Source organism: Talpa occidentalis, unplaced genomic scaffold (genome assembly GCF_014898055.3).
Source record: "Talpa occidentalis isolate TD23 unplaced genomic scaffold, MPIMG_talOcc4v2.1 talOcc4.3, whole genome shotgun sequence".
Lineage (NCBI taxonomy): Eukaryota > Metazoa > Chordata > Mammalia > Eulipotyphla > Talpidae > Talpa > Talpa occidentalis.
In genome coordinates, this window is record NW_023603184.1 from 98,264,040 (window position 1) to 98,290,153 (window position 26,114).

Below are 26,114 nucleotides of genomic sequence, written 5' to 3' on the forward strand. Positions count from 1 at the left end.
ATGGTGCCAGGAGGGATGTCCCAGAAGTTTTACAGCTGTAGGCTTGGTGAGAATGACCGTGTGTGGACCGGTCCACCGCGGCTGCAGTGGCTTTGGTTGAAGTGATTTGAGCAGGACTAGGTCTCCCGGGTGCAGTGGTGGGGAAAGTCAGTTGAGAAGGTCGAGATCCGAGGCAGGACTGGGGAAGTTCCGGTCTGCGTGTTCCCGGAGCAGTTGTGGAGCTTGGTCGGGTGATCCTTGATTAGCCCACTGGTGCTCTCCACTTTCCCTGAGGATTGTGGGTGGTAGGGAATGTGACGCTTCCAGGTGATTCCCAGGAAGGTGTCTGTGGAGACCTGTTGAGTAATCTTTGAGATAAAAGCTGGACCACTGTTAGATTGGAGAGATGTAGGGAGGCCAAAGTGTGGGATAATGGAGTTAAGAAGGGCCTCAGTGACCACCTGAGCCGTTTCTCTAGCTGCAGGGAAGGCCTCAACCAAACCTTGTATCAACCATTGTTAGCAGATATTTAACCTTTTTGTGAGTAGGGAGGTAGGTAAAAGCAACCTGCCAATCCTTCCCTGGTGAATGTCCATGCAGTTGGTGAGCTGCAAAAGAAGAAGGTGGGCAAACTCCCCCTTGAGGTGACACGCGAGCACATTTGACGACAAGAACACATCTGCCAGTGATAGTGAAGGCAAAGATAAACAGCTGGGACTACATCAAATTAAAGAGCTTCTGCACAGCAAAAGAGACAATAACAAAAACAAAGAGAAACCCCACCAACTGGGAGAACATTTTTGCACCCAACACTAATGATAAAGGACTGATCACAAAAATCTGCAAAGAGCTGATGAAACTCAACAACAACAAAGAAAATACTCCAGTCAAAAAATGGGCAGAAGAGCTAAAAAGAAACTTCTCTGAAGAGGAAATGCAAATGGCCAACAGACATATGAAAAAATGTTCAACATCACTTGTCATCAGGGAAATGCAAATCAAAACTACCATGAGATACCATCTCACACCAGTGAGAATGGCACATATTAAAAAAACTAGCAACAACAAATGTTGGCGAGGGTGTGGAGAAAAAGGAACTCTTGTGCACTGTTGGTGGGAGTGCAAACTGGTCCAACCACTATGGAGAGCTGTGTGGAGATTTCTGGACCTACTAAACATAGAGCTTCCATATGATCCAGCAATTCCACTCCTAGGTATTTACCCAAAGGACACAGAAACATCAATTCCAAAGAACACCTGCACCCCTATGTTTATAGCAGCACTATTTACAATAGCTAAGCTTTGGAAACAGCCCAAATGCCCAAAAATAGATGACTGGATCAAGAAGATGTGGTACATATATACCATGGAATATTACTCAGCATTCAAAAAAGATAAACACATGCAATTTGCAGCAGCATGGATGGCGCTGGAAGGGATCATGCTCAGCGAAATAAGCCAAAAAGAAAAAGAAAAATACCGGATGGTCTCACTCATAGCAGGAATCTAGAAAACTTAAATAAGGGATCAGGAAAAAGAATAACTATAAGAAAGTGAAAATCAAAATCAACAAAAAACTATGAACCAGAGACACTTTTTGGGGGGTGGGGGCCGGGAGGGGAGGGATTGGGGTCAGAATGGGGCATGTGCAGTTGTATGGGGGAATATAAAAATAAAATTTATTATTTAATAAAAAAAAAACAGTCAAAATAAAAAACACACCACATAGAAAGCTCCAAGAGCTGATAAAAAGGCCATTTCCTGCAGGCCTGAGCCCCGTGGATTTTAGATCAAATGGAATCTGGATCTCAGTTTCACCCAAGCACCATCCTCTTTCACACATTTCATGGAACATGAACGATGACAATTAAAAAGAAGCAATATACCGGATGGTCTCACTCATAGCAGGAATCTAGAAAACTTAAATAAGGGACCAGGAAAATGAATAACTATAAGAAAGTGAAAATCAAAATCAACAAAAAACTATAAAAAAAAAAAAAAAAAAGAACACATCTGCCAGACTTTTGCACTCAAGGAGGGGTGGAAGAAGAGCAGACTCAGGAATTGGCGTTCATTAGGCTCATAAGTCGGAGTGATGGAGGGGACGGATAGAAAGAGAATAGGGGCAGGGTCTGATGCAGAGTCAGTTGTGAGAGCCCTGGCCGCTGCATCAGCCTTGTTATTCCCTGTGGTAACATAGGAATTGTCAGTGTGGTGTCCTTTACAGTGGATAATGGCGACTTCAGTTGGAACCTGCAAGGCCGCGAAAAGCTTGAGGATGGGGGAGCGTTAATGATGGGGGACCCCTTGGTGGAAAGGAATCCCCTTTCCTGCCAAATCGCAGCATGGCTGTGAACACTAAGGAAGGCATATTTTGAATCCATACACATGGTGACTTTCTTATGTTTGCTGAGCGTAAGGGCCCTGGTAAGTGCTAGGAGTTCTGCCCTTTGGGAGGAGGTTCCTCCAGGCAGCTTTTACGACGATGACCTGATCGGCGGTAACCATGGCCTGGCAGCCCTCCGCTGACCACGCATCTACGCAAGAGCTGCCGGCTCCAGCAGCGCCCAGTAGGCATCTGACAAAGGGGAGTCGGCCAAACCCAGCCTGGAGGTTTGCATTTCGCCCAGGATTTCAGAACACGAACGAGCAGCAAAGAAGGGGCCAGAGACAGGCAGAAGAGTGGTTGGGTTGAGAGAATTTCACTGAGTAAGACTCACCAGAGGGTTTTCGACAAAGAGCATGTGGAAATCTTGTAAGTGGGAAGGCGGTCCTGCAGGCGGCGCGAGGGATGTACTCGGCTAGGTCTACCCAGAGTAAGTTTGAGGGGTTCCCGGGTGAGTAGAGCTGCCGCCGCCAGGGCTCTAGGGCAGGGTTGCGAGCCTCTGCCGGGGGGGATCCAGCTGCTTGGAGAGATAAGCGCTAGGACGCGGGGCTGGCCCGAGAGGCCGGGAGAGGACGCCTGCGCCATGCCCCGACGTTCGGCTGTGAACAGGAGCAAAGGCTTTTCTGGATCGCCAAGGCAAGGGCAGGTGCCTTCAGAAACTATTTCTGAGTAAAGGAAGGCCCTGCAGACCTCCCCAGGGACTGAGAGGTCCTTCGGGGGAGGACGGTGCCGTACAGTGGTTTGGCTGGGAAAGTGAAATTAGGGATCCAATGACGGAAGACTCCGACCAAAGCTAGGAAGGAAAGGATTTGCCCCGCAGATTCAGGGGAGGGAAGGGCCCGGAGGGCCTGTGTGCGTCCGCCGTCAGCTGTTTGGAGGGAGGAGTTAGTGGAGACCCAGATAGACGGCTGTGGGAACTGAGAGTCGAGAGTCAGGCTTTGGATGGGGAGACGCGGTGTCCTTTGGAGCACAGGAAGGTGAGGAGTCGCGCCGTGTGTTGCCGAGATCGTGGAGAGCCGGAGGCAGAGGTGGCCTCAGCAGCAAGCTGGAGAGTGCTGTGCTGAGTATTACATGCCGAGAGAGCACTAGCTCAGGCCTGACCAGACCAAGGAACCGGATGTTCCCAAGGAAAAGCAAATAGGAAGTAGCACTGAGGATCCAGGGGGATGGTAAAAAAAGCACGTTTGAGGCCAAGTGCAGAGAAGCGCGTGGTAGAAGATGGCATATGAGCTAGCAGGGTGGAGGGGGTTGGCACGATGGGATGGACAGGCCCACTGCCCCGTTGTTGAGGCGGCGAAGGTCTTGAACTAGGCTATAAGAACCATGGGGCTTTTTACCGGGGAGAGTGGGAGTATTACAGGGCGAGCTGATAGGAGTAAGGAGTCCCTTTCCCAGGAGTCGCTGGATGATAGTTTGAGACCCTGAGGATGAGTGAGGGACATTGGAAACGGGGCGAGAGGGAAAAGAAGTGGGATCCTTGAGGCAAATGAGGACCGGGGTATGATGGGTGGCAACAACGGGGTAGAGACTTTCCATACTTTCGGGTTAACTAGGTCTGGCAGTAGAGGGGGGTCCTGGGTTTGAGGGTCACAGTCAGGTAGCAGGGGGAGGAGGAAAGCTTCTGCCAGGTCAGGAGACCATGAGATTGTAGCTCCCAATTTGGCCAGCAGATCTCGTCCTAATAAAGGGTGGGGCACGTGGGCATAACTAGGAAAGAGAAGACCAGTGGTTTGTTATTAAGCTGACATTGGAGGGGTCCAGTGGTCCTGGGCTGAGAGGTGAGGCCGTCAACACCCGTAACCGAGACCTGAGAAGGATGAGTTTGAACAGAATAGGAGGGGAGGACAGAGAATGTGGCCCCCGTGTCAACCAGAAAGGAGGTTGATTTTCCTGCTTCCTTGAACATCACTCTAGGATCCTCGAAGGTTATGGGGGTCAACGAGTCAGGGCCTCTTCAGTCCTCAGCCTCTAATCCCAAGACCGCCGGTGGCAGGGTTGTGGGGGCTGGAAGGACTGGCCCACCACAACTAGGCGCAGAGGGACAGTCACTTTTCCTGTGACCCTGGACGTCGCAGATGGGGCACGGTCCTGGCGGAGGGTGGGGGTTGGAGCAATGTTTGGACCAACCGCCATACTTGAAGCAGGCTCCCGGTGGTGGTCGATAGGGGCCCATGGGGCCCATTGTCGTCCTCTGTTGGGTGGCAGGGGCTGTGGCCGTTGGTGGAGCAGATCATGATGGCCTCAAGGCAGCAACGAGGATCTGAGCTTGAAGCTCAGCCTTCTGGTGACCACAGGTTTCTCCATCCTGTTCTGTTCCTCCCGATTGTTAAATACTTTATTTATTTTTCTAAAGATTTATTTATTTATGCCCACAAGAACTGGGGTACAGGCCAGAGGTGTGAGGGGTGAGATGATTCACCAGAGACAGAGCGGGGAACAGAACAGGCAGACTGACTGAAGTACACTGCTGAGGGGAGCAGCGGGCGAGTCAGGAGAGGTCTGCTACGCCATGTGGGTTTCTTCCTGGCTGGCCGGGGATCAAACTTGTGCTACAGAGGCTGCAGACTGCTTCATAGTGTGCTGCTTAACCCCTTGTGCCACCAGGGAGGCCCTGTGTTAAATACTTTAAAGTCATATTCAGCAGATCCTGGGTACAGGACTGAGGACCATCCTCAGCCTTCTTAAGGGTAGAAGAGAGGACAATATGTAAATCATGCCACGTAAGGTCACAGGCTTGGGTAAGAAAACGAAACTCTTTGGTGTAAGTAGTGAGATCGTTCATGAAAGAACTGAGACGCTGTTCAATTTGGGACAGATCAGACAGAGAGAAAGGAACATGGACCCTAACTACTCCTTCAATCCCTGCCACTTCCCTAGGGGGGCAGAGAAGAGGACAATTGTGAGAGCGGGTGTGGTGGCCTGGAGGTGAAAGGAGGGGGGCTGGATTGGGGAGCTGAAAGGGGGTGAAGACAGAGAATCTAGAGGATCAGAGAATGTTAAAGAGGGGTCCAGAGAGGGCAAAGAGTGGTACTTTGACCCGTGGGGGTCAGAGAAGTTGCACATGGGAGAGATGTCCTTTCACAGGGGGAGGAGAGGTCAGGTGGGAAGCTGGGTTTGCAGGGCGGGAAAAGGTTTATTGTCTGATTTTTTCTATGTGAGCTTCAGCATTCCTGCCCCCTGCATTGACCTTTCATTAATATTGCTTCACTCCCTTTTTAAATAGTATTTGTTTAAAAATAGTGGCTTCCTAATCCAGGAGAATAGATCTCTTCCCATTTTTAGGTTTTCCTTAACTTCTCTCAGAAATGTTTTACAATATTTAAAGTACAGATCTCATACATATTGTGTTAAGTGTATCTCTAAATATTCATTTATTTTGTATTCTTGTATGTAGTATTTTTTTATTTAAAATCATTAACCAGTAATTAATTCACATTATAGAGAAACAACCTTTAGTTTTGTTTATTGATTGTACATGCTTCTAAATTCTCCTTTGCATACTAGCTTTTTATTATTTATTTTAAAAATCTCTGGAATTTTTTCATGTACACACATTTTTTTTTTTGTCCAAACAAAGCCAGATTTACTTCAGACCTCCCTTTTTATTTCTTTTTTGACCAATTGGTTAATTGGATAATCCTGTACTTAGGTGACTGTTAAAAATGTGGAGGATTTTCTACATACATTTTATTCATTTATTTCCAGTTTAATTTTGATGGGGTCAGAGAACATAACTGTGTAACTACAATCCTTTAGATTTTCTATATGTGCTTAATGTCTCAGCTTTTTGCAGTTGAGTGAATAATCTATTTGTGCTGGAAAAGAATATGTACTTTGATGTTGGCAGAATGTTCTAACATTTCAATAAAGTCGAGTTGATTTTTCATGTCTTCTATGATATTTCTGAATATCTGTTTACTTGTTCTATCAGTTTATGAAAGAAGAGTGTTGGAATTGTGGATTACCTGTTTTTTCTCTTTGTTTTGTTAACTTGGCATTATGTGTCTTGAAACTCTCACTATTATGTACATATGTAGATACAGGATTGATATTTCCTTCTGATGATTTGACTCCTTTATTACTAGAAATCTTACTTTTCTCTGAAAGATGTCTCTTAAATGGTTATTTTTAAATTTTAATATAGCCATTAGTCTTTGCATGGTATATTTTATCCTACGTACTGTAACATATTTGTATTGTCATATTTAAACTGGATTTGGTATTTTTTTAATTCTTCTTGACATTTTGTCTTTTAAGTGGAGTTTTAGAGCATTTGTACTTTACATAATTGTTGATTAGTTGAATTTAGAGCTGTCATCTTGCTGTCTTACTAATTGGTTTCTATTTGACTCATTTGTCCTTTTTAAAGATTTTCTTCTTTTGTAAAATTATTTTAGAACTTTTTAAGGTCCCATTATACCCCCTTTATTGGGTCAATAGCCTTTGTACTTTTTTGTATTTTTTTTCTCTTTGTATATTTTTCTATGTTAATTTCTCAGTCTAACTTCAAATAATATTAATACCGTTTCATGTATACTGCACAAAACTTTATTCAATATACTTCCATTTCTTTAATCTTGTCCTCTTTGCTGTATTGTTTTACATTTTTCTGAAGTAGTATTGTAAGCCTATTATGAACAGCTTACTTTGCTATTACCATTGTTATTTACAGTTATTTAAAAAAAGACATTAAAACTGAGAACGTGGGTCTTTCATATTTATCAACATTTCCAGTTTCTAATGTTCACTTCTCCTTTGTTGAGATCTATATTTTAATATGATGGTGTTTGCTTTCCACCTGAGAATTTCCTTTGTCTTTTCCTGCAGTGTAGCACTGCTAGAATTGCATTTACTTATTTTTCAGTGCCTTAAAAAGTATTTATCTTCATTTTGCAAAGATTGTACATATACAGATGCTGGCCTACAGATCACTAGAGCTTTATTTTTTTTTTTCAGATTTTAATTTTTTCCATTAAATTTGGATAGACTCATTCCTACATCTTCAAATTTACTGATCACTTCTGCATTTGACTACCCCCCTGTTTATTTTTTATTTCAGATCATTTTTTTAATCTCAGTATTCCATTTCAATTTTGTCTTATATTTTCAATTTCTCCCATTAATTCATGTGTTCCTTTACACACTTTCCCATAGTTGTACTATTTAGAATAGCTATTTTAATATCCTACTCTGATTATATCATAATGAATATAACTGAATCTGTTTCCCTTTACTTTTGCTTATGAGTCATATTTTCCTGCTTCTTACTTTGTTTGAAAGTTTTGCATTGTGAATTGTACATTACTGAATGCTGCATTTTATTACATTCCCTAAACATGGCAAACACTTAAATTGCTTTCAGATTACTATTATTCTTTTTGAGGTTTGTATTGAAGTATATTTAAGTCAGGTCTGGAGCATTCTTTAGTAAACAACAAAGAGCCTTTAATTTAGTTGTCTCAGTACCCTGTCTGTCAGATCTCATAATCCAGTATTATAATCCAGTAAAGGTCTAAAAAGATCTATTCAATATAGTTTGTTGCGATTTCTAGTTGTTTACGATAAGAAGGCAATTTCCATAGTGGTTAATCTTTCGTAAATAGAGTAGAACACCCTGACTTTAATTTTAAATAACCTTAAATATATTCCTCTTCCCCAATGATTGAACCTACTAATTGAGCATTGAAAATACTAATGACTAATGGTAGCTGAGATTTTCATTTTTTGCTTCCACATTAGCATATCTAGTATTCATGCATTAAACCAACAAAGATAACCAGGGATAACTAAGATATGGAGTACATAACCATAACAGAGTAATGAAATAAGTACAATTTTTTTGTACATAACAACAACATAGAATTTCCATAGCAAGTAGGTTAGTGACTACAATCTCAGAGAGAAAAAGTTAACAAGGTACAGTTAATATTATATAGGATTTACTGATAACATAATTGCCACCAAATTAACAATATAAAATAAAACAAACAAAACACAGAGACAACTTGTAATTCTGTCTTGCAAATGACAATAAATATTTCATACAATACTAATTCATGGGATAGGTAGGATAATTTGCCACATTTCAATCTTCTTTGGTAAATATTTATATAAAAGAGGGAAGAGACTTACAGCTGCAGTATGTAACATAGCCATTGGCCAATTTGCCCTTTGCACATCAACAGCAGCAATTCACTGTAGCCTATTATGCTGATAGTTCTAGTTACTTGAGAAAAATGCACAAAGGCTTTTATATTGTAAGTTTGACACATGGTCTGTGAAATTGGGAAAGAAAAAAAATTCCCACTATTTTTTCATCTGAAATAATAAAGAAGTAATATGATCATATTGGAGATTAATGATGGCTATTCCCAGAAGGTGCCCAGAGTCTCCTGACTTTTCTTGCCATTGGTATTAAGAAAATGAACTAGAGTGGATTTATATCCTATAAGCTGTTCCACTGACAGCACATCAGCACTCGACACTACCTCACAAGCACTCACCTAGTTATAAGGTGGCCTCATGATAAGCTGTTTCTGCTCCTGGCATACACTGCAGTGTAAGAATTGCTGTGGATGTTCATTCTTGTGGCTTAAAGACATTTCACATTTCTGTTTAATGTTAGATTCCAGGATATAGCTACATTTACCTGGGTTTTCTAGAGAAAATAATGCAGGTCAGTGCAAGCTAATGCACATGCAATCGATGCCTTGCAAGGCTTTGAATCACAATTTCTTCCTGTACAGATCAATTGCTAATGAAGGTATCCAATTATCTTTCTCAGATTTGTTTGGGAAGAGCATTAAGTGATGAGATCTTGCTATGGTCACCTGTTTATAATCATGCATTATTCATGAGACCTTTCCTGTGTGCATCAAATGCAACAACAGAGATCCCCGCCAGACCTTGATTGGTTTTAGTTGGGTTGCACTGCAGTAGAAGCTTTGTGTGCACTGGGAGGATGTGGTGTTTTCTTCTGCAGAAAGTAATGTGAGGACGTGGCAATATATTTAATAATTTAAAGGTCAGGAGAAAAATAGACATTTTTAAAGATGATTCTGAATCACTTTCTGTGCCGTAAAAGAAAAGTAGATCAGCAAATCTCCTTTAATCAACATGTTACTATTGAGGGTTGCTTATTCTATGAATGTCACCTTGATCTAAAGGAGGTTTTCACTCAGTTCAGAGAGCAAATACTTTTCTTCATCAGAACTATCAAGCATATTTGAGAGATCAGTTTAAAAAAATTCAGCAAAGTTAGTTTTTTCACATACTGAAGCAGCATTATAATCAAACAATAATCAAACAGACAAATCAAAAAGGCACTCTTACTTTGTGTTGCATTATTTTATGGGTTTATAATATTTCTAAATCAATTATTGTTTAGAAATCTTGGGGGTATGTGTACTGATTAAACATTGAAAGGCAATGTAGGGCTGAAAATTGCTGTCCATAGTATAGTACCTATATGATTAACATAGAGGCATTATAATGGAATATCATGTTAGACTGCAATGCTCTCCATTGCACTACCTATAAAAAATATTTAGGCTTAAACTCTAGAGAACGTGATATTGCTGTTATGGTGTGGATTTATTTAAAAACTTTGAAGTTAGAGCAATACTTAGAAAAACCTCTAGCAACAATATTCACAAACCCTATAAGTAAAATCAAATTCATATCCTAACACATATTCAGTATTTGGGAGGAAAGCAAGAAAAGAGAAATAAGAGAGATGACACCAGAGGAAACAAATATCAACTTTTTATTGCTAACATATCAATAATTACCTTCAATGTAAATGGCATAAATACGTCTATAAACACGGATTAAAAAACATAACCCATTTGTATGCTGCTATAAGAAAACCTCTTCAAATTAAATGACACGTGTGTTGAAAATAAAGGACGAAAGATATACCAGGCAAACCTAAATCAAAAGCCAAAAAAAAATTGACTGTATTAATGTCTGATAAAGTAGGCTTCAGAGCAAAGAAAATTACCAGAGACAAAGAAATACATTACAAATTGATAAAGAATTCACCCACTAGGATAAAATAACAATCCTAAATAACAATCCTAAATGCACTGATGGTGCCCTACAGCTCATTTACAATGTGGGTGTTCGTAGACTTTCCCCTCACCAATAGATAATTCTCAGACACCAGAAGGGTATCCAAGAATTCAACTTGGGCCTCCTGGTGGTATAAGGGGTTAAGTCTCAGAACTATGAAGCTATCTGCATAGAACTATCCCTGGCCAGGGAGCTAACCCACATGGCACAGCAGACCTCTCCTGTCTCATCTACTGCTGCTCCTCTCAGCAGTGTGTTTCAGTTAATCCAACTGTTCTATTCCCCACTCTGTCCCTGGTGAATCTTCTCACCCCCTGTACCTCTGGCCTCTATCCCAATTCTTGTATGCATAAATAAATTTTTTTAAAGATTTATTTATTTCTGCATACCAGAGCTGGGGTACAGGCCAGAGGTGTGAGGGGTGAGAGGATTCACCAGAGACAGAGCCGGGAACAGAACAGGCAGATTGACCAAAGTACACTGCTGAGGGGAGCAGCGGTGAGTCAGGAGAGGTCTGCTGCATCATGTGGGTTGCTCTCTGGCTGGCCAGGAATTGAACTCATGCTGCAGTGGCTTCGGACTGCTTCACGGGTTACTTCTCATCCCCTGCGCCACCAGGGAGGCCTCTGCATAAATAAATCTTTAAAAAAAAAAAACCCAAAACAAGAATTCTACTCAATTCTGGCACTAGCTACCCAGAAATAGCATCAGATTCCACTGGTTAAGGACTCAAGTCTCAGTCTCTCATTCAGACATCAGGCAAAAAGCCCAGGCTGCCACCTGGGCTTTTGACCAATTGGATATACACTAGAGCTCCCTGGGATCCTCTTCTTAGATTTCAGGGCAGAGTCATATGCCCATATAATTATCTGTGTTTTGGACCAACCAACTATCAAACAGAGGTTTGATTAATTTACTAGAGGGTACACAAAACTCAAGAAATCCATTAACTCACTTGATTATTGATTTATTACAAAGGATATAACTGAGGGATAGCTAGATGGAGAACAGGCATAGAGTAAGACACAGGGGAAAACTTGGAGCTTCCATACCCTATCCAGGAAGTCCAATGTGCCCAAATCTCCACATGTCCACAAACCTGAAATCTCTCCAAAGTTCTTCCACCTGGGCTTTTATGAGGTCTCATTACCTAGGCATGATTGATTTACTCTTTGGTGATTGGCAATTGAACTCAACTTCAAGCCACTCTCCCCCTCACTGGATGTCAGGATGGGGAAGGGGAAGTTCCAACCTTTTAATCACTTGGTTGGTTCCTCTGGCAACCAACAGCTTACTCAGCTGCTACTCCAAATGTCACCTCATTAACATAACAAATGACACTGTTATTGCTTAAGAAATTCTAAGCTTTTGGGAGTTGTGAGCCAGGAACTGTAATATAGACTAAATATGTTTCATAAACATATTTTGGTCATCCTGTAAATCATAATATGGCAGCAAATATCTGAAATTCAAATGGCAGAAATTCAAAATATATTAAAAAATCTGATAGTGCTGAAAAGAAAAATAGACAAATCCACAATTATGGTTGGGGTGCCTCTCTTCCCCTTCTTAGGTCTTTGGTCTTAGACTGGTAGTTTCATCATGACCACCCTGGTTCTTAGGCCTTACAACTTGGACTGAATTATACCACCAGTTTTCCTGATGACATGTAGTGGCATAGTTTATCCTCCATAATCTTGTGACCCAATTTCCATAATAAATTTTCTTGTATCCATCTGTGAATCTCTATATCTACCTACCCACCTAGGTATCTGTCAATGTATCTTTGTACTTATCTATGTACCTATCAGTCTGTTATTAGTTCTGGAGAACCATGATTAATACTTTTTAAGGATAAAAGACAATCTTATTTCTCTCTAAATTGCTATGTCTAATACCTAGGAGTGCTCAACAATTTTATGAAAAGATGGAAGGGAGAAAGGAAGAGAGGAATGGTAATGACATTTTACATGAATAGGAACCCTAAATTTATGGGTCATTTGAAGGTGTTACTTTTATGTTGTCTGGACTAGAATCCAGACAAAAGGGTGTTGTGCCCCATGGATGGCTGATAGAACCTAGAACTCATATTGAGAGAAAAGTCTTTTAGCGAATATGTGATTTTTGAAGTCAATGAAGAGAGAGATTCACCTACAGAGAGAAATGAGTTCTACACTGAAAGTTTTAGGTTTTTGAACATATAGATAAAAAAATGCCCACCTGTGCAGGCAAAACTCAATAATTAACTGGAGCTCTGAACTTATGGAGCTCTGTTATTGACTGTTAGATTTAAGATTTGAGAATGAAGACCTGGAATTTATGGCAAGGAACAGTTCAAGAATGAACTGATTCAAGAATTAAAGGACAATATAAAACATGTCTGGGACCCTATGTTTATGACAGCACTATTTACAATAGCTAAGCTATGGAAACAACCCAAATGCCTAAAAATAGATGACTGGATCAAGATATATGCAATGGAATATTACTCAGCAATCAAAAAGATAAACTCATGCCATTTGCAGCAACATGGATGGAGCTGGAAGGGATCATGCTCAGCAAAATAAGCCAGAAAGAAAAGGAAAAATACCAGATGGTCTTACTTATAGCGAGAATCAGAAAAATTTTAAGGAAGTAAAAATTGATAAATAGTAGCATACCAATAAATTTAACTTTAGCATTATTTTCCAGAAAGCAAATACTAATATTATTGAGCTATATCTAGTAAACAACATAATGATTTGATAAGAGGAGTGTTTTTCACATGTCACTGTGTAGGGGTTTCTGGTTAGCTCACTAACTTTGTTTTTTTACAAAATAAAATGAAGCATAAGTGTTGCCAGTTTTAAATTTTGAGCCTGAAGAAAGCTCAGTTTTAAAGGCTCTTCTTATACAAGCTGCAAACCTAACTAATCAATGGGGAAAAAAAAAACAAAACAATGACACTTACTGTGGTTAACAGGTCATATTTATTATTTTTTAGAATATTTAAAAAGTAGAATATATTGTAAGGCTTTGTTAAAAATAATTTTTACAGTTTTTGGAAGGATAATGGCAAACATGGCTTACAAGTAAAAGCTATAATTTTCAACTAAAATAAGTACACAGATTTCATAGAATTTACAAAAGCAAGTTATTATTCAATTTAAGCATAGTAAGCAGTCTCTACATTAAAATGTTTCCAAGTAATAGAAAACTGAGAAGCTTTGTTAAAGCACCAGCTGTCCCCATGCCACCAAGTTAACACTGCTTCCTCCACCTGTCTTCATCATGTGATGGAGAATGGGAGGAGAAGGGGAAGGAACACTCACAGAAAGAAACAAAACCTGAACTTACATGTGCTTAGGGGGATCCCCCAAAGGCATCTTGGTTGGGTTAATAAATTTCTGAGAAGCAGAAATTGTTAGATTATAATGTTAAGGCTTAAGATCATGCATTCATAATAAAATACAATTGCTGATATTTAAGTGATATTGAAAGCTGTACAACATATTTAAAGCTTGTCAATGAAGTATATAATGCATGTTTTCTTTATTGAATCCTTTAGGACTTTTAGGCACATTGAACTCAATCTTCATACAAATGGAATAAATATCAGAATTTCAAATTACAAGGATATAGGTGACTGAATTTTTATGAATAAGTAAAAACCCAACAATTTGTTTGTATCTTTTAAAAATAATTTCAATAGTGACAATGTTTAGGATTTTTAAGTTTTTCAAGCATAAAACAATTTACAAAATAATTTTTAAGATATAAAAACAAAATATCACCACCAAACCTTCACTTCTATTTCTTAATTCACAGCCCTCAAGTTTGAGTGACAATTTTCTTTTTCTAAATTATAAAGGACCATAAAGTATAGTGAAAAGTACTTCAAAGTGCCCAGTTTTCCAAATAAGGATCAAGACACTGGAAAAACCCTAGAGATTATGGCAGCCCTTGACTCTTCTAATTCATACCATGACATGCACTTGCCAGAACTCAATGTTAAATTATGGATAATTGGTAAAAATACACTAACTTTTATAATAAGGTAAAACTTGAGTTAAACAATCTGTATTATAATATCATTTTAGTAAATGTAAACTTTTTTTAATCCGTAAGTGAGGAAAATGTAGTCAGAGCTATAGTTCCCTTTATGCTTCTTGTTCTAAGTATCGATCCTGTTAAAGAGCTGGAGCTTTTGTGAAACAAGTCAAAGAGAAGAGGAGCCAGGAAGGCAATCGACATTAATTTCCTGTACCAAAAAAAAAAAAATACCCCAAGAAAAAACAAAAACAGGGTTCCTATCTTTTTCAAACCTTGGGTTTGAATCAGCCCAAGAATCTCTGTGACTGATCTCAGAGGCCCCTTTTTAAGAAGTGCCCTTCACTTCCTCGAATTGGTATCTGTCTTGGCAAGTTTATGACTGAGTGGTCTGTAGTACTGCACTTTTTTTTAATTAACATCATCTCACAATAACAAAGTACTTGTTAATTTGTAATGACATCCTATTAGTGTGACTTGACTCCTTTAAGTAAAAGATGACAGAAAATATGTCAGGAAGTCCCCTTTTTCAAGCTCTATCACCACCTCCCCATTCTCAAGAAGAGGCAAAAACTATATAAACCACAGAGAGAAAAGCCCTGGATTATCAAACTGGCAATTTTAGCCTACTCTGATTCGGTGCAGGGATACTACGGATTTGTCTTGGTTGGACTAAATTTGTCTTGGTTAGATTGAATATACAGGGGTAAAAAGTAAATCTGACATGGATTCTTAAAAATATAAACTTCCATTGGTTATAAACAATTAAGTGAGATCTTTATTTTCTCTGATCTTTGCTTTGTCATTTAAACTTTAAATATTTTGGGATATGTGAAGAAAGTGGAAATGTGGTAAGTGGATTAGATCTTACTTCGAATAGCTGCATTTTCCTCAACTTTATGAAAATAGGCATCTTCTTTGGCAGTTTGAACTTCCCTGTCACTATCTATTATATGAATATCTGATGTGTTTTTGTCATTCTGTCTCAAGCGATAATTTTTATAAGCACGCTGAATGATAGTGGCTGAGACTGCCTCTTGTTTTCGCTTCAAAGTAGTTGTAATTGGTTCGTATGTGATCTTAAAAGGGTTGGCTAACACAAACCCAGATTCTATTTCTGAAAGGACTTTCTCCATCCTACCATCTTTACCCATAACTCGCTTTGTAAAAGCAAGTAAGATATCAAGGCAGTGAATCCTGTCTCCAACAGCCATAGGAAGATCCATGGCAAGGAGTTGGCCCTTGTTTGGTTTTGCCATGAAAAGAGGAGGATCAAGAGCAGCTGCAAAATCTGAAAGCTTGCTAGAATCTATGTACTGGGTCCTATCAGGATCAAACCTCTTCCATATCTGAAAGAATTTCCTAAAATCATCTTCACTCAGTGACTTGGCTTTTTTTTTAGAGGCAATATTTAAAAACTCTAGGAAAACAATGATGTACATATTTACAATGATCATCCATGAGATGAGGATATAACTGACAAAATAAATAATCCCAACTAAGGGGTTACCACAATCTCCTCTAACCTGAGTCCCAGGGTTAATTTTATTAGGATCACAGCCAGACCATTTACTGTTGAAAATTGCTAAGAGCATCCCATCCCAACCTGCAAATATTGTAACTTGGAAAAGACATAGTAAACTACTGCCAAAGGTTTCAAAGTTGGACACATCGTTAATTCCAGCTTCCTTTTTAACATAGGCAAAATTGTACATTCCACAGATAGCATAGACAAACATGATCAGAAAGATGAGCAAGCTGATATTCAACAATGCTGGAAGGGACAGCATCAAAGGGAGCATCAGATCATGGAACACCTTTGGTCCTTTCCCAGGACGTAGGATGTGGATGATCCTTAAGAGACGTATCACTTGCATAAGGAAAGGAGGCACAAGGTAGGATCCTACCATCATTGGCAGAAATATTCCTTGGTGTGAGAAAATGTAAAAAATGCAATAAAGTTATTCAAATATAATTACAGAAATAGACATTGCATTATATTTTGTTCTTTTTTCTATATGTTAAGATCATCTTAATCTTTTTCATATAACAGTCAGACCATATTGGAAGTTTGGTTTAGCCAAATACTAATTGTAGCAATTTTTAGAGTATCTAACAAAATTTAGAAGAGAATTCTTGTGCTATCCTCCTAAGAATAATACAGTTCAAGTATTTCTGAATCACAGATGGCATGAATCCATGACATAAGTGGGTAGTCATGTTTTTCTTTCAGTTGCAGTTGCATCAAAATATCAGGGGGAGGGCTGTCCGCAGCCTCTGCAGTGCCGGTTCAATCCCCGGCCGCTGGGCGAAGGTCCCACATGGCGCGCAGACCTCTTCTGCCGCGCCCGCTGCTCCCCTCAGCAGTGTACTTTGGTCCTTCTGCCTGTTCTATGCCCCGCTCTGGCTCTGGTGAATCCGCTCACCCTCCCGCACTTCTGACTGTACCCAGTGCTTGTATAAATAAATAAATAAATAAATAAATAAATCTTTAAAAAAAAGATATCGGGGGGAAAATAATTAAAAAATAATAACAGTACAAAACACAACACAACAAAACAAAAACAAACAGCCAATTATAAACTGGAGACATCCTGCAGGGGAGTAGGATGGAGAGGGATCAGAGGGAGGGAGGGAGGAACACAGCAGACTGTGGTGATGGTGCATGGGTGCATTGGTGAAGGAAATTCTAAGGGGAATATACCTGTGTGTGTGGGGGGGGCAGTAGAAAGCAAACATTGTTTAAAAATGAACACTGAGGTAAAAAATATATAAATAAAAAATATTAAAAAAAAGAAATTTAGTTCAATCCAACCTTTATCAGATACCTAATAACTGTGTCATGCAAAATATGCAAAGATGAATCACAAAACTTCTGTTCTCAAACACCATATAGTCTAAATATGTAGGTAGATATTTAAACTAATTACAATGCAAGCTAGAAAGACCTAGTTGATAAATATAATTTCAAAATATCTGGTATTCAGTGATTCACGAATTATACTTTCTTTCACAAACAGTATTTGGGCTCACAGGAGCTTTAAATGTGAACTGAATAAATGAATCTGTGCCTAGAAATTATTTCTGGTAGTGACAGATTAATGAAGAAACTATGGGAGTGAGAGATATAACTATAAAACAAGGTAAATTATAATTACCATACAAAGCATAAGGGATGTTCCCTGGAAGAACAGGATTGGGTGTGATTCATTTTGAATTGAGAAGGTAGGGAAGGAGAGATTTCCAGGAAGCTTTTAAATGAGATGATATGCTTGCTAAATTTGGAAGATCTTGTTTCACATTTCTAGCAAATTTAATCAATGTCAATGCTCTCAGTGTCTCTGACTTTCCAGCTTACCTATATCCATATCTCCATGGTGTTTTTGGTGAACTTTCTACTCTGACTCAAATTTTCTCCTCAATTTTCCTAATGCTACTAAGATGCAGAAAGTATCCCCATTTAATTGTAAACAAAATTTTCTACATCCTCATTAAATTTTCTTCATAACCTTCACTGTCTAAAACTTGACTCTACCTTAAGGACATCTTCTTTAAAACATTCTCAAGCAACAATAGGTAAAACCTGGAAATAGCCCAAATGCCCAAAAATAGATGACTGGATCAAGAATATGTGGTATATAAACATAAAGTTTCCATATGATCCAGCAATTCCACTGCTAGGTATTTACCCAAATGACACAGAAACAGTAATTCCAAAGGGCACCTGCACCCCTATGTTTATAGCAGCACTATTTACAATAGCTAAGCTATGGAAGCAACCCAAATGCCCAAAATAAATGACTGGATCAAGAAGATGTGGTACATATACACAATGAAATATTACTCAGCAATCAAAAAAGATAAACACACGCAGTTTGCAGCAACATGGATGGAGCTAAAAGGGATCATGCAGAGCGAAATAAGTCAGAAAGAAAAATAAAAATACTGGATGTTCTCACTCATAGCAGGAATTTAGAAAACCTAAATAAGAGACCAGGAAAAAGACTAATTATAATAAAGTAAAAATCAAAATCAACAAGCAACTATAAACCAGAGACACACTACGGGGCCGGGGGTGGGGGAAGGGGGAGTGGCGGGGAAAGGAAGGACTAGTGTCAAAATAAGGGGGTGGGGTACAATTGTATGGGGAATATAACCAAAACGAAAATGCATACATTGAACAAAGATGAAAAAAGATGTAAGAATTACATAAAATAAAATATTTAAATAAAAAGAGAAAAAGAATATGTGGCAAATATACACAATGGAATATTATTCAGCAATCAAAAAAGATAAGCTCATGCCATTCACAGCAACATGGATGGAACTAGAAGGAATTATGCTCAGTGAAATAAGCCAGAAGGAAAAAGAAAAATATTGGATGGCTTCACTTATAGCAGGAACATAGGGGAACCAAATAAGACATCAGTGTAAAAAAATAATAACAACAGTACAAAACACAACAAAGCAAAAACAGATAATTACAAGCCAGAGACATTAAGGAGGGGAGGAGGAGGGAGAGGGATGAGAGGGAGGCAGGGAGGAGCACGGGGGACTGTGGTGATGGTGCACGGGTGCCTTCGGGAAGGAAATTCTATGGGGACTCAATCTGAGGGAGTAGGGGGAAGAAAACATGGTCCAAAACATTCTCAAGTATATACAGTTGATTCTTTACCACTTACTCCATCTTTCACAGGGTAGAATGATGGAGTAAGCATGCATCTTTCTTTCCATTGTGATTTCCAGGTACTTTTCCTTCTCATCATTTTTATAAAGAAAAAAGAAAACTTTCTGACACATTGTGGATCATGTAATTCAACTACATCATCTCCTACCATTCCTTTGCTCTGTGATCCATTTGTTTTGTTCCCTCTCATTCATATTCTTTGAAAACTAGTTCTTGGTTCACTATTTCCATCAACCCCAGCACTTTTTTTTTTTTAAAGATTTATTTATTTATTTATACAAGCACTGGGTACAGTCAGAAGCGCAGGAGAGTGAGAGAATTCACCAGAGCCAGAGTGGAGAGCAGAGCAGCCAGACTGATGAAGTACACTGCTGAGGGGAGCAGCAGGTGTGGCTGGAGAGGTCTGCATACCATGTGGGACCCTTGCCAGCGGCCGGGGATAGAACTGGTGCTGCAGAGGCTGCAGGCAGCTCGGCAACCCAGCGCTCAACTGCTGCGCCACCAGGGAGGCCCCCCAGCACTTATATTAACAATCCATTCAAATGCCAGTCTCTCAGTCTTCTACTTTCTTAACTTTAATAATCTCCATCATGTTGCTTTAATCATACATATTAATGGCCATATTCTAGGACCAAGGATATCTGATCTTCAGAGATCTCAAATTAAAATAGCTTTTACAAATTTCTTTTCTTTTAGACCTCTGATTCAGTAATTTTTACTTCAATCTCATAGGGTTTTTTAATTCTTATGTTTTCTTCTTATCGGTCTCCTCCTTTTTTTAAAAATCTTTTTTTTGTTATGCTTCTTGTGCTTACCTATATATAGTTGCACTGCTTTAACTAAAATTGAGTAAATTTCTGAAAGCACAGTCAAGCAGTCTACCTACATTTTTTATTATTGACTATATAGAATAGTGCTTGACACTATAAATACTTAAATATTTTTATTCAAATTTTATTGATTTTTCTAGTTGTTTCCATAACTATATAATATTAGGAGTACTTCACATCTTCATGTGTGTACCTGATTCATTCACTCTCCACAAAAGTTGCAGAGGCTAATTTGCTATCACCTTACCATCTTTACCCCCTTTCCTCACCACACACCATCCCCTCTGCTAACCAGTATGTTTTTCACATAATCTAAGAGTTATTTTTATTGTTTTTTGCAAGTTGGTTAGCTTTGGTTTCTTATATTCCACAGATGAGTGAAACTATCTGTCTTTCACATTCTGACTTATTTCACTTAGCAGTCACTTCAAGATCTATACACTTTGTCCCGGAAGGCACTATTTCACCTTTTTAATAGCTGCATAGTATTCCATTGAGTATATATTCCACTATTTCTTTATCCATAAACATTTGAATATTGTCTCAAATCTCATGGAACTTACATTCTAGCATATATCTTACAAGGAGGAAGAAAATAAACTTATAGCTGTATAATATACTTTTATCCTAGATTCTTTACTTGGTTACCTCCTTATCCAAACTGTTTAGATTTTTGTTTCTTCCATGAAGTTTTCTTTGACCTCTACTTACTGATTAATTATTCCTCACTTTATTGTGCTGCTGCAGCACCTTGTGCTTCTTCCCTTGTCATAAAATATTAATGGCACTGCAGTAAAATAAACTGTCTAGCTAATTGTATTCCTTAATCAATTATAGATGTTGATTAGACATGAGTTATGCCTGTTTTGTTTACTACTGAATTGTTTGTACATAAAATAATAAAATAAATAAATAATATTTATTTACATTTGTATATAAAATATTTATACATTTAACAAATCAAATGTATTTGTTAAATGTAAGACTGAGATCTCCAGAGGAAAACTAGTGACAAATTCATTAAAATCTAGAATTTTGGTATTATGAACTTTGCAAATGCCTTTAGAAATTAGAGGGAAGAGAATTATGGTGAGCATGAGAGGCTATATAAAGATAAGAGTGTCATCCTGGAAAAATAACATCTGTGATATACTTGAAAGGGCAATTAAGTATTTACCTGGTAGGCTGTAAAGTCAAGTCTATGCAATAAATGCAAGGAATACTTAAATATTTTATCTTTCAGGGATATATACATGCATGAATTAAAAAATGTGAGGCATTCCTATTGGAAATAAAAAGGGTACCTACCTGTTTGCTTCTTGATACTTCATCTCAGAAGATATGTACTATAAGAGTTTGCCTGGTTCCTATACTATAAATGAAAATCTGAATAAATAAGTTCTTACCTGTAATAGAGAAAATGACTACCATAAAATCAAAAACGTTCCATCCGATGGTGAAATAGTAACAGCGGAAAGCGATGAGCTTCAGTACACATTCTCCAGTGTATAGTATAACTAAGATTAAGTTAAACCAGTAGAGAGCAATGTCCATGTTTGAACTCTGTTCGTCACTTTGTAGCATAATGGGTATTGCTTGACAACAGATAAGAATCATAACGATGATATTAAAAACTTGACTTGTTACCAAATCATAGATCAATCCTTGGAACTTGTTCTGTGGAGAAGAAAACATACATAGTTGTCTCATTAATAAGATACACAAATAAACAGGCATGCTTGCGAGCGCGCGCGCACACACACACACACACACACACACACACACACATTTAGATTTTCGACCACTTCCCAGAATAAACAGAAGTGTAAGTGAATGTGTAAGGTTTTACCAAACTATAATTAAATATTAGCTAACAGTAAAAATAAACAAACAAGAGCTTCAAAAGCTTTGTCAGGAAACATAAAATTTTAAAAACTTGTTAAGGATTTAAAAACACATTTTCATTTTTAAGAGAGAACATGAAAAATAACTTTTTGAAACTTAAAAAAAAACCAAATGTTTTCTTACTCTTGGGCGAGGTACTGGTTTTTGAGAGTCCTCATACATTAGTCTCTTCAGTGCACGGTATTGTTTCTTCTGTTGTGCTGTTATAAAGAAATTTGAGCCTCCTTGGTAAATATATAAAAGAAAAAGATCACATAAAACACAAATTTCACTTTATATTAATATGCATTGTGAAAAAAATTGATTTAATCTTTGTAAAAAGAGGCTTAACTGCAATGAAATCAAGCAACAAAATTACATTTGAGCATGTCTGACTTCCTGTACTAAAATCCACATAGAAAGCATAGAACATAAACTGGTAATTAATTTTTATGCATTTTTCTCTGTGTGATAAATCTTTATTTTAACTTTTTATCCTAAGGACAACCCCTTGTTAAAGAGAGGCAAAGGAGAAACAGTGGGAAAAATTTATGAAGAAAGGTTACACTGAAAAGCTAAGGTACAGCTGCTTTAATAAGTTGGAAAGATATAATTGGTCATATATGCAATTTTGATGTTTATATATTGCTTTATTTTCAAAATGTATTGGAGGATAATTTTTATGAATATTATGCTTCTTCATATTACTTTCTAAGGTTTATTCATTTTTATGTTTTTAGTGCTCAGTATCTTATACAAAATAGATGAAGTGAATAAAAGGTGAATATTTAATGCTGTATTAATCTAGGATTTAGGAATACTTACTTCCCTATTCAAGAGTTCATCTCTTAGTATTCACAGGGGTCACCAATTTGAAGCCCACAAGCAAATACTACAATGTTATTCCATCTATTAATAGTTTAAGTCGTTAGGAAGCAGAAGCATCCAATCAAAAGCATATTTGATCACTGATTTCTCTAATCTCACCTGATTAGTGTAGACTCAGTATGGTTTGTTTACCAGATTTTGTACATGACTAAACTTTGATGACAATGCTATAAATAGAATTCAAAAATTAAACTATTCTTCTCTTTGATTTCTCAGAAGGCTTTGCTACACCTAATAGAAAGATGCTTCTGACTAAAACAAATTCACACTTTTTTTAAGGCTTTACATTTGTAGAAGCCCTGATGGGAGTCTACATGGAGATGACACCAAATACCAAAAAATTTTACTGGATTTTTATTTATTCTTCTCAAACATTCTTATTTTGGCCATCCAAATAGAATTTATGAATTTCTCTACTTCAGGCAGAAAAAGCTACTTCAAATGATAGAGAAGACTATGTTGGTTATGACTTTGAAGGCTTTGAATATATCAGAGTAAAAAAGTATGGTTTCTTTTCCTTGAAATTCAAATGTTTGTGCAGATTATTCTTTAGTACCTCATTATTTACAAGGATAAATACAGAAACATTTGTATTTTTTAATTTCTACATTTAAATATGAAAAACAATGAGAATTTAGACATTTTAGTGGCATTCATATATATGTAGAAACATCAATAATTATTTTCGATAAATACCAAATAAAAATGTCATCCAGCTGAATCCAAATTAATTATTTGAAGCAGGACATTTTACAAATGTGCTTGATTATCTCAGGCATTGATGAAAAAAGAATAATCATACTTATCTTTATTTTATGCTTGTTAAAATTAGAAACGATAGCACCAATCAGCATGCTCAAAGGGAGAAATAATCCAATGATAATGAAGTTGATAAAGTAACAATACATGTAGCTGTTATCTTCAAAACGAGGTTGCCTGCTTATCTAAAAGTTGTTAAAAAAATAAGCAAATTACAGCACAGCATAGAGGATTTTCAAGGCAGTGAAATATTCTCTATGACAGTATGATGCTACATATATGCCATAATGCATTTGTCCAAACTCACAGAATGTACAACACCAAAGACCCCCTAAGGTAAACTATGGACTTCTTGTGATTATGATGTGTAATGTCCGTTCATACTTGGTTTAAAAGAAATGTACCTTTCTAATGAGTGATGTTAATAATGGAGGACTCTGCACTGTGAGGCCAGGGGGATATCGAAAATCTTTGTACTTTCCTCTCTATTTTGTTTTAAACTTAAAACAGCTCTAAAAATAGTGTCTACAAATAAAAATTTTGAAGTGAAAAATAAGCAAAATATTGATACTGACTTTTAAAAATACAGGATTTAATAAAAATAGGAATGATTGGAAAATCCAACAAATCTAACTGAGGTTTTATTTTCTTTTTGCTCTTTGGTGAAGAGAGAGTATTGCTTTACTTATTTGGATTTTAAAGTTTATTAGATTAGTTTAATCTTTTTTTTATAAGTCTAGTAATGCTTTAAATGGGCCCGTTTGGGTTCTGTCATTGTATATAATCCTGGAAGGATTTCATTGTCCATGAAATGCTCAATCAGAAATGTATATAATTACAGTCTTCCATTGCATTTGTTTTTATCATGTTAATTATGTAGTTACTGCTGGTATCGTGTTGTTGAATTGTAAAAATGACTTTCCTTGACCAAAGAAATAATAAGGACAATTCAGGAGGCATGAAATGTCCTGATTTCAAGCTATTCTATAAAGTTAATGCTATAGTCATCTAAACAGTATGGTACTGACATAAAAATGGGGAAACAGATCAATGGAACAGAATCAAGAGCCCAAAAACAAATACAAGCATAAACAGTCAACTGATATTTGACAAGGGAGTCAATAAAAGACAGACTCTTCAATAAATGATGCAGAGATACTTAGGTATTCACACGTAAAAGAATGCTAGACCCATATCTCATACTATTCACAAAAACTAGGTTGAGCTTTTTTTTTTTTTTTTTTTACAGCTGAATAGTATTCCATACCACATCTTCCTAATCCACTAAACTGACTGTAGGTTCTTAGGTTTTTTCCATAGCTTGGTTATAGTAAATAGTGTTGCAAAGAACATAGTGCTGCCTCTATCCCTTTGAATTAATGTTTTTATATTCTTTGGATAGACACCTCAGAGTGGAATTACTGGATCATATGGTGATCCATTTTTTAATGTTTTGAGAACTCTCCATAATGGTTTTTCCATAGAGTCTGGACCAGTCTACATTGTGGTTTTGATTTTATTTTATTTCCTGATGACAATGGTGATGAGTGTATTTTTTCATTTCCCTGTTGCTCATCTGTATGTCTTTTTTGGAAGAGTGTCTATTTAGCTCTTTTGCCTATTTTTTGTTATTTGCTATACAAAAAGATAAACTCCTGTCCTTTTGCAACAACATGGGTGGAACTGGAGGGTATTATGCTAAGTGAAATAAGTCAGAAAGATGGTGTTAGAACTTAGTCTACCAGAGAAAAGGGGGATGAAGAGTAGAGCAAATGGGGAGGAACACTATGAGTGTTTTTGGTTGTTCATGTGGTGTGGTAACAGCACCTGGAAGGCTGATCCTACACTTCTAAATCATACACAGTATTGTAAACCAATGTTATCCCATAAGAAAAGTTTTAGCTTGAAGTAGATTAAAGACATAAATGTAAGAGCTGAAACCAAGAAACTCCTAGAAGAAAACAGGAATAAAGTCCTTTGATATGGGTCATGGTAATGATTTTTTGAATAGGACACCTTAAGCACAGCAACAGAATAAAAAATAAGCAAGTAGTACTACATTGAACTAAAAAGCTTCCGCATAGCAAAATAAATCATCAACATAGTGAAAAGACAATATGAAATGGGAAAAATATTTTCAAAGTATGTATTTGATAAAAGGTTAATATCCAAAAGATATAAAAACAATTCAACAACAGAGAAACAAATAACCCAATTAAAATTGGCCAAAGGAACTGAACAGCCATTTTTTCAAAGAAGATATATAAAAGACCAATAGTACACAAAAAGATACTTAACATCACTAGTTATTAGGGAGACGCAAATTAAAGGCACAACAAAATGTCACCTCATACTTGTTAGAATAGCCATCATCAAAAAGATGAGCAATAATAAATGTTACTAAAGGTGTGGAGAAAACTGAATCTTTGTGCACTGTTGATGGGATTATAAACTGGTTCAGCCAGTATAAAAACAATATGGAGGATCCTTCAAGAAATTAAATATAGGCCTCCCCGGTGGCGCAGCGGTTGAGCGCTGGGTTGCGAAGCTGCCCGCGGCCTCTGCGGTGCAGGTTCGATCCCCGGCTGCTCCCCGGCCA

The 26,114-nt window shown here is 37.7% G+C and overlaps 1 protein-coding gene across 4 annotated transcripts in view; it reads right to left on the reverse strand.

Annotated features, from left to right (window-relative positions):
- Positions 1–13,395: 13,395 nt before the first annotated feature.
- Positions 13,396–26,114, reverse strand: part of SCN7A (sodium voltage-gated channel alpha subunit 7) — a 117,393-nt gene continuing 104,674 nt past the window's right edge. For all 4 annotated transcript variants that reach the window (XM_054699826.1, XM_054699825.1, XM_037523457.2 and 1 more), the window contains 4 exons: positions 23,563–23,700; positions 22,013–22,117; positions 21,391–21,661; positions 13,396–16,394 (listed from right to left, as the gene is read on the reverse strand). In XM_054699826.1, coding sequence (XP_054555801.1) covers positions 15,328–16,394; positions 21,391–21,661; positions 22,013–22,117; positions 23,563–23,700 — 1,581 coding nt within the window. In that variant the 3' untranslated portion in view covers positions 13,396–15,327. The remainder of the gene's footprint in view (positions 16,395–21,390; positions 21,662–22,012; positions 22,118–23,562; positions 23,701–26,114) is intronic.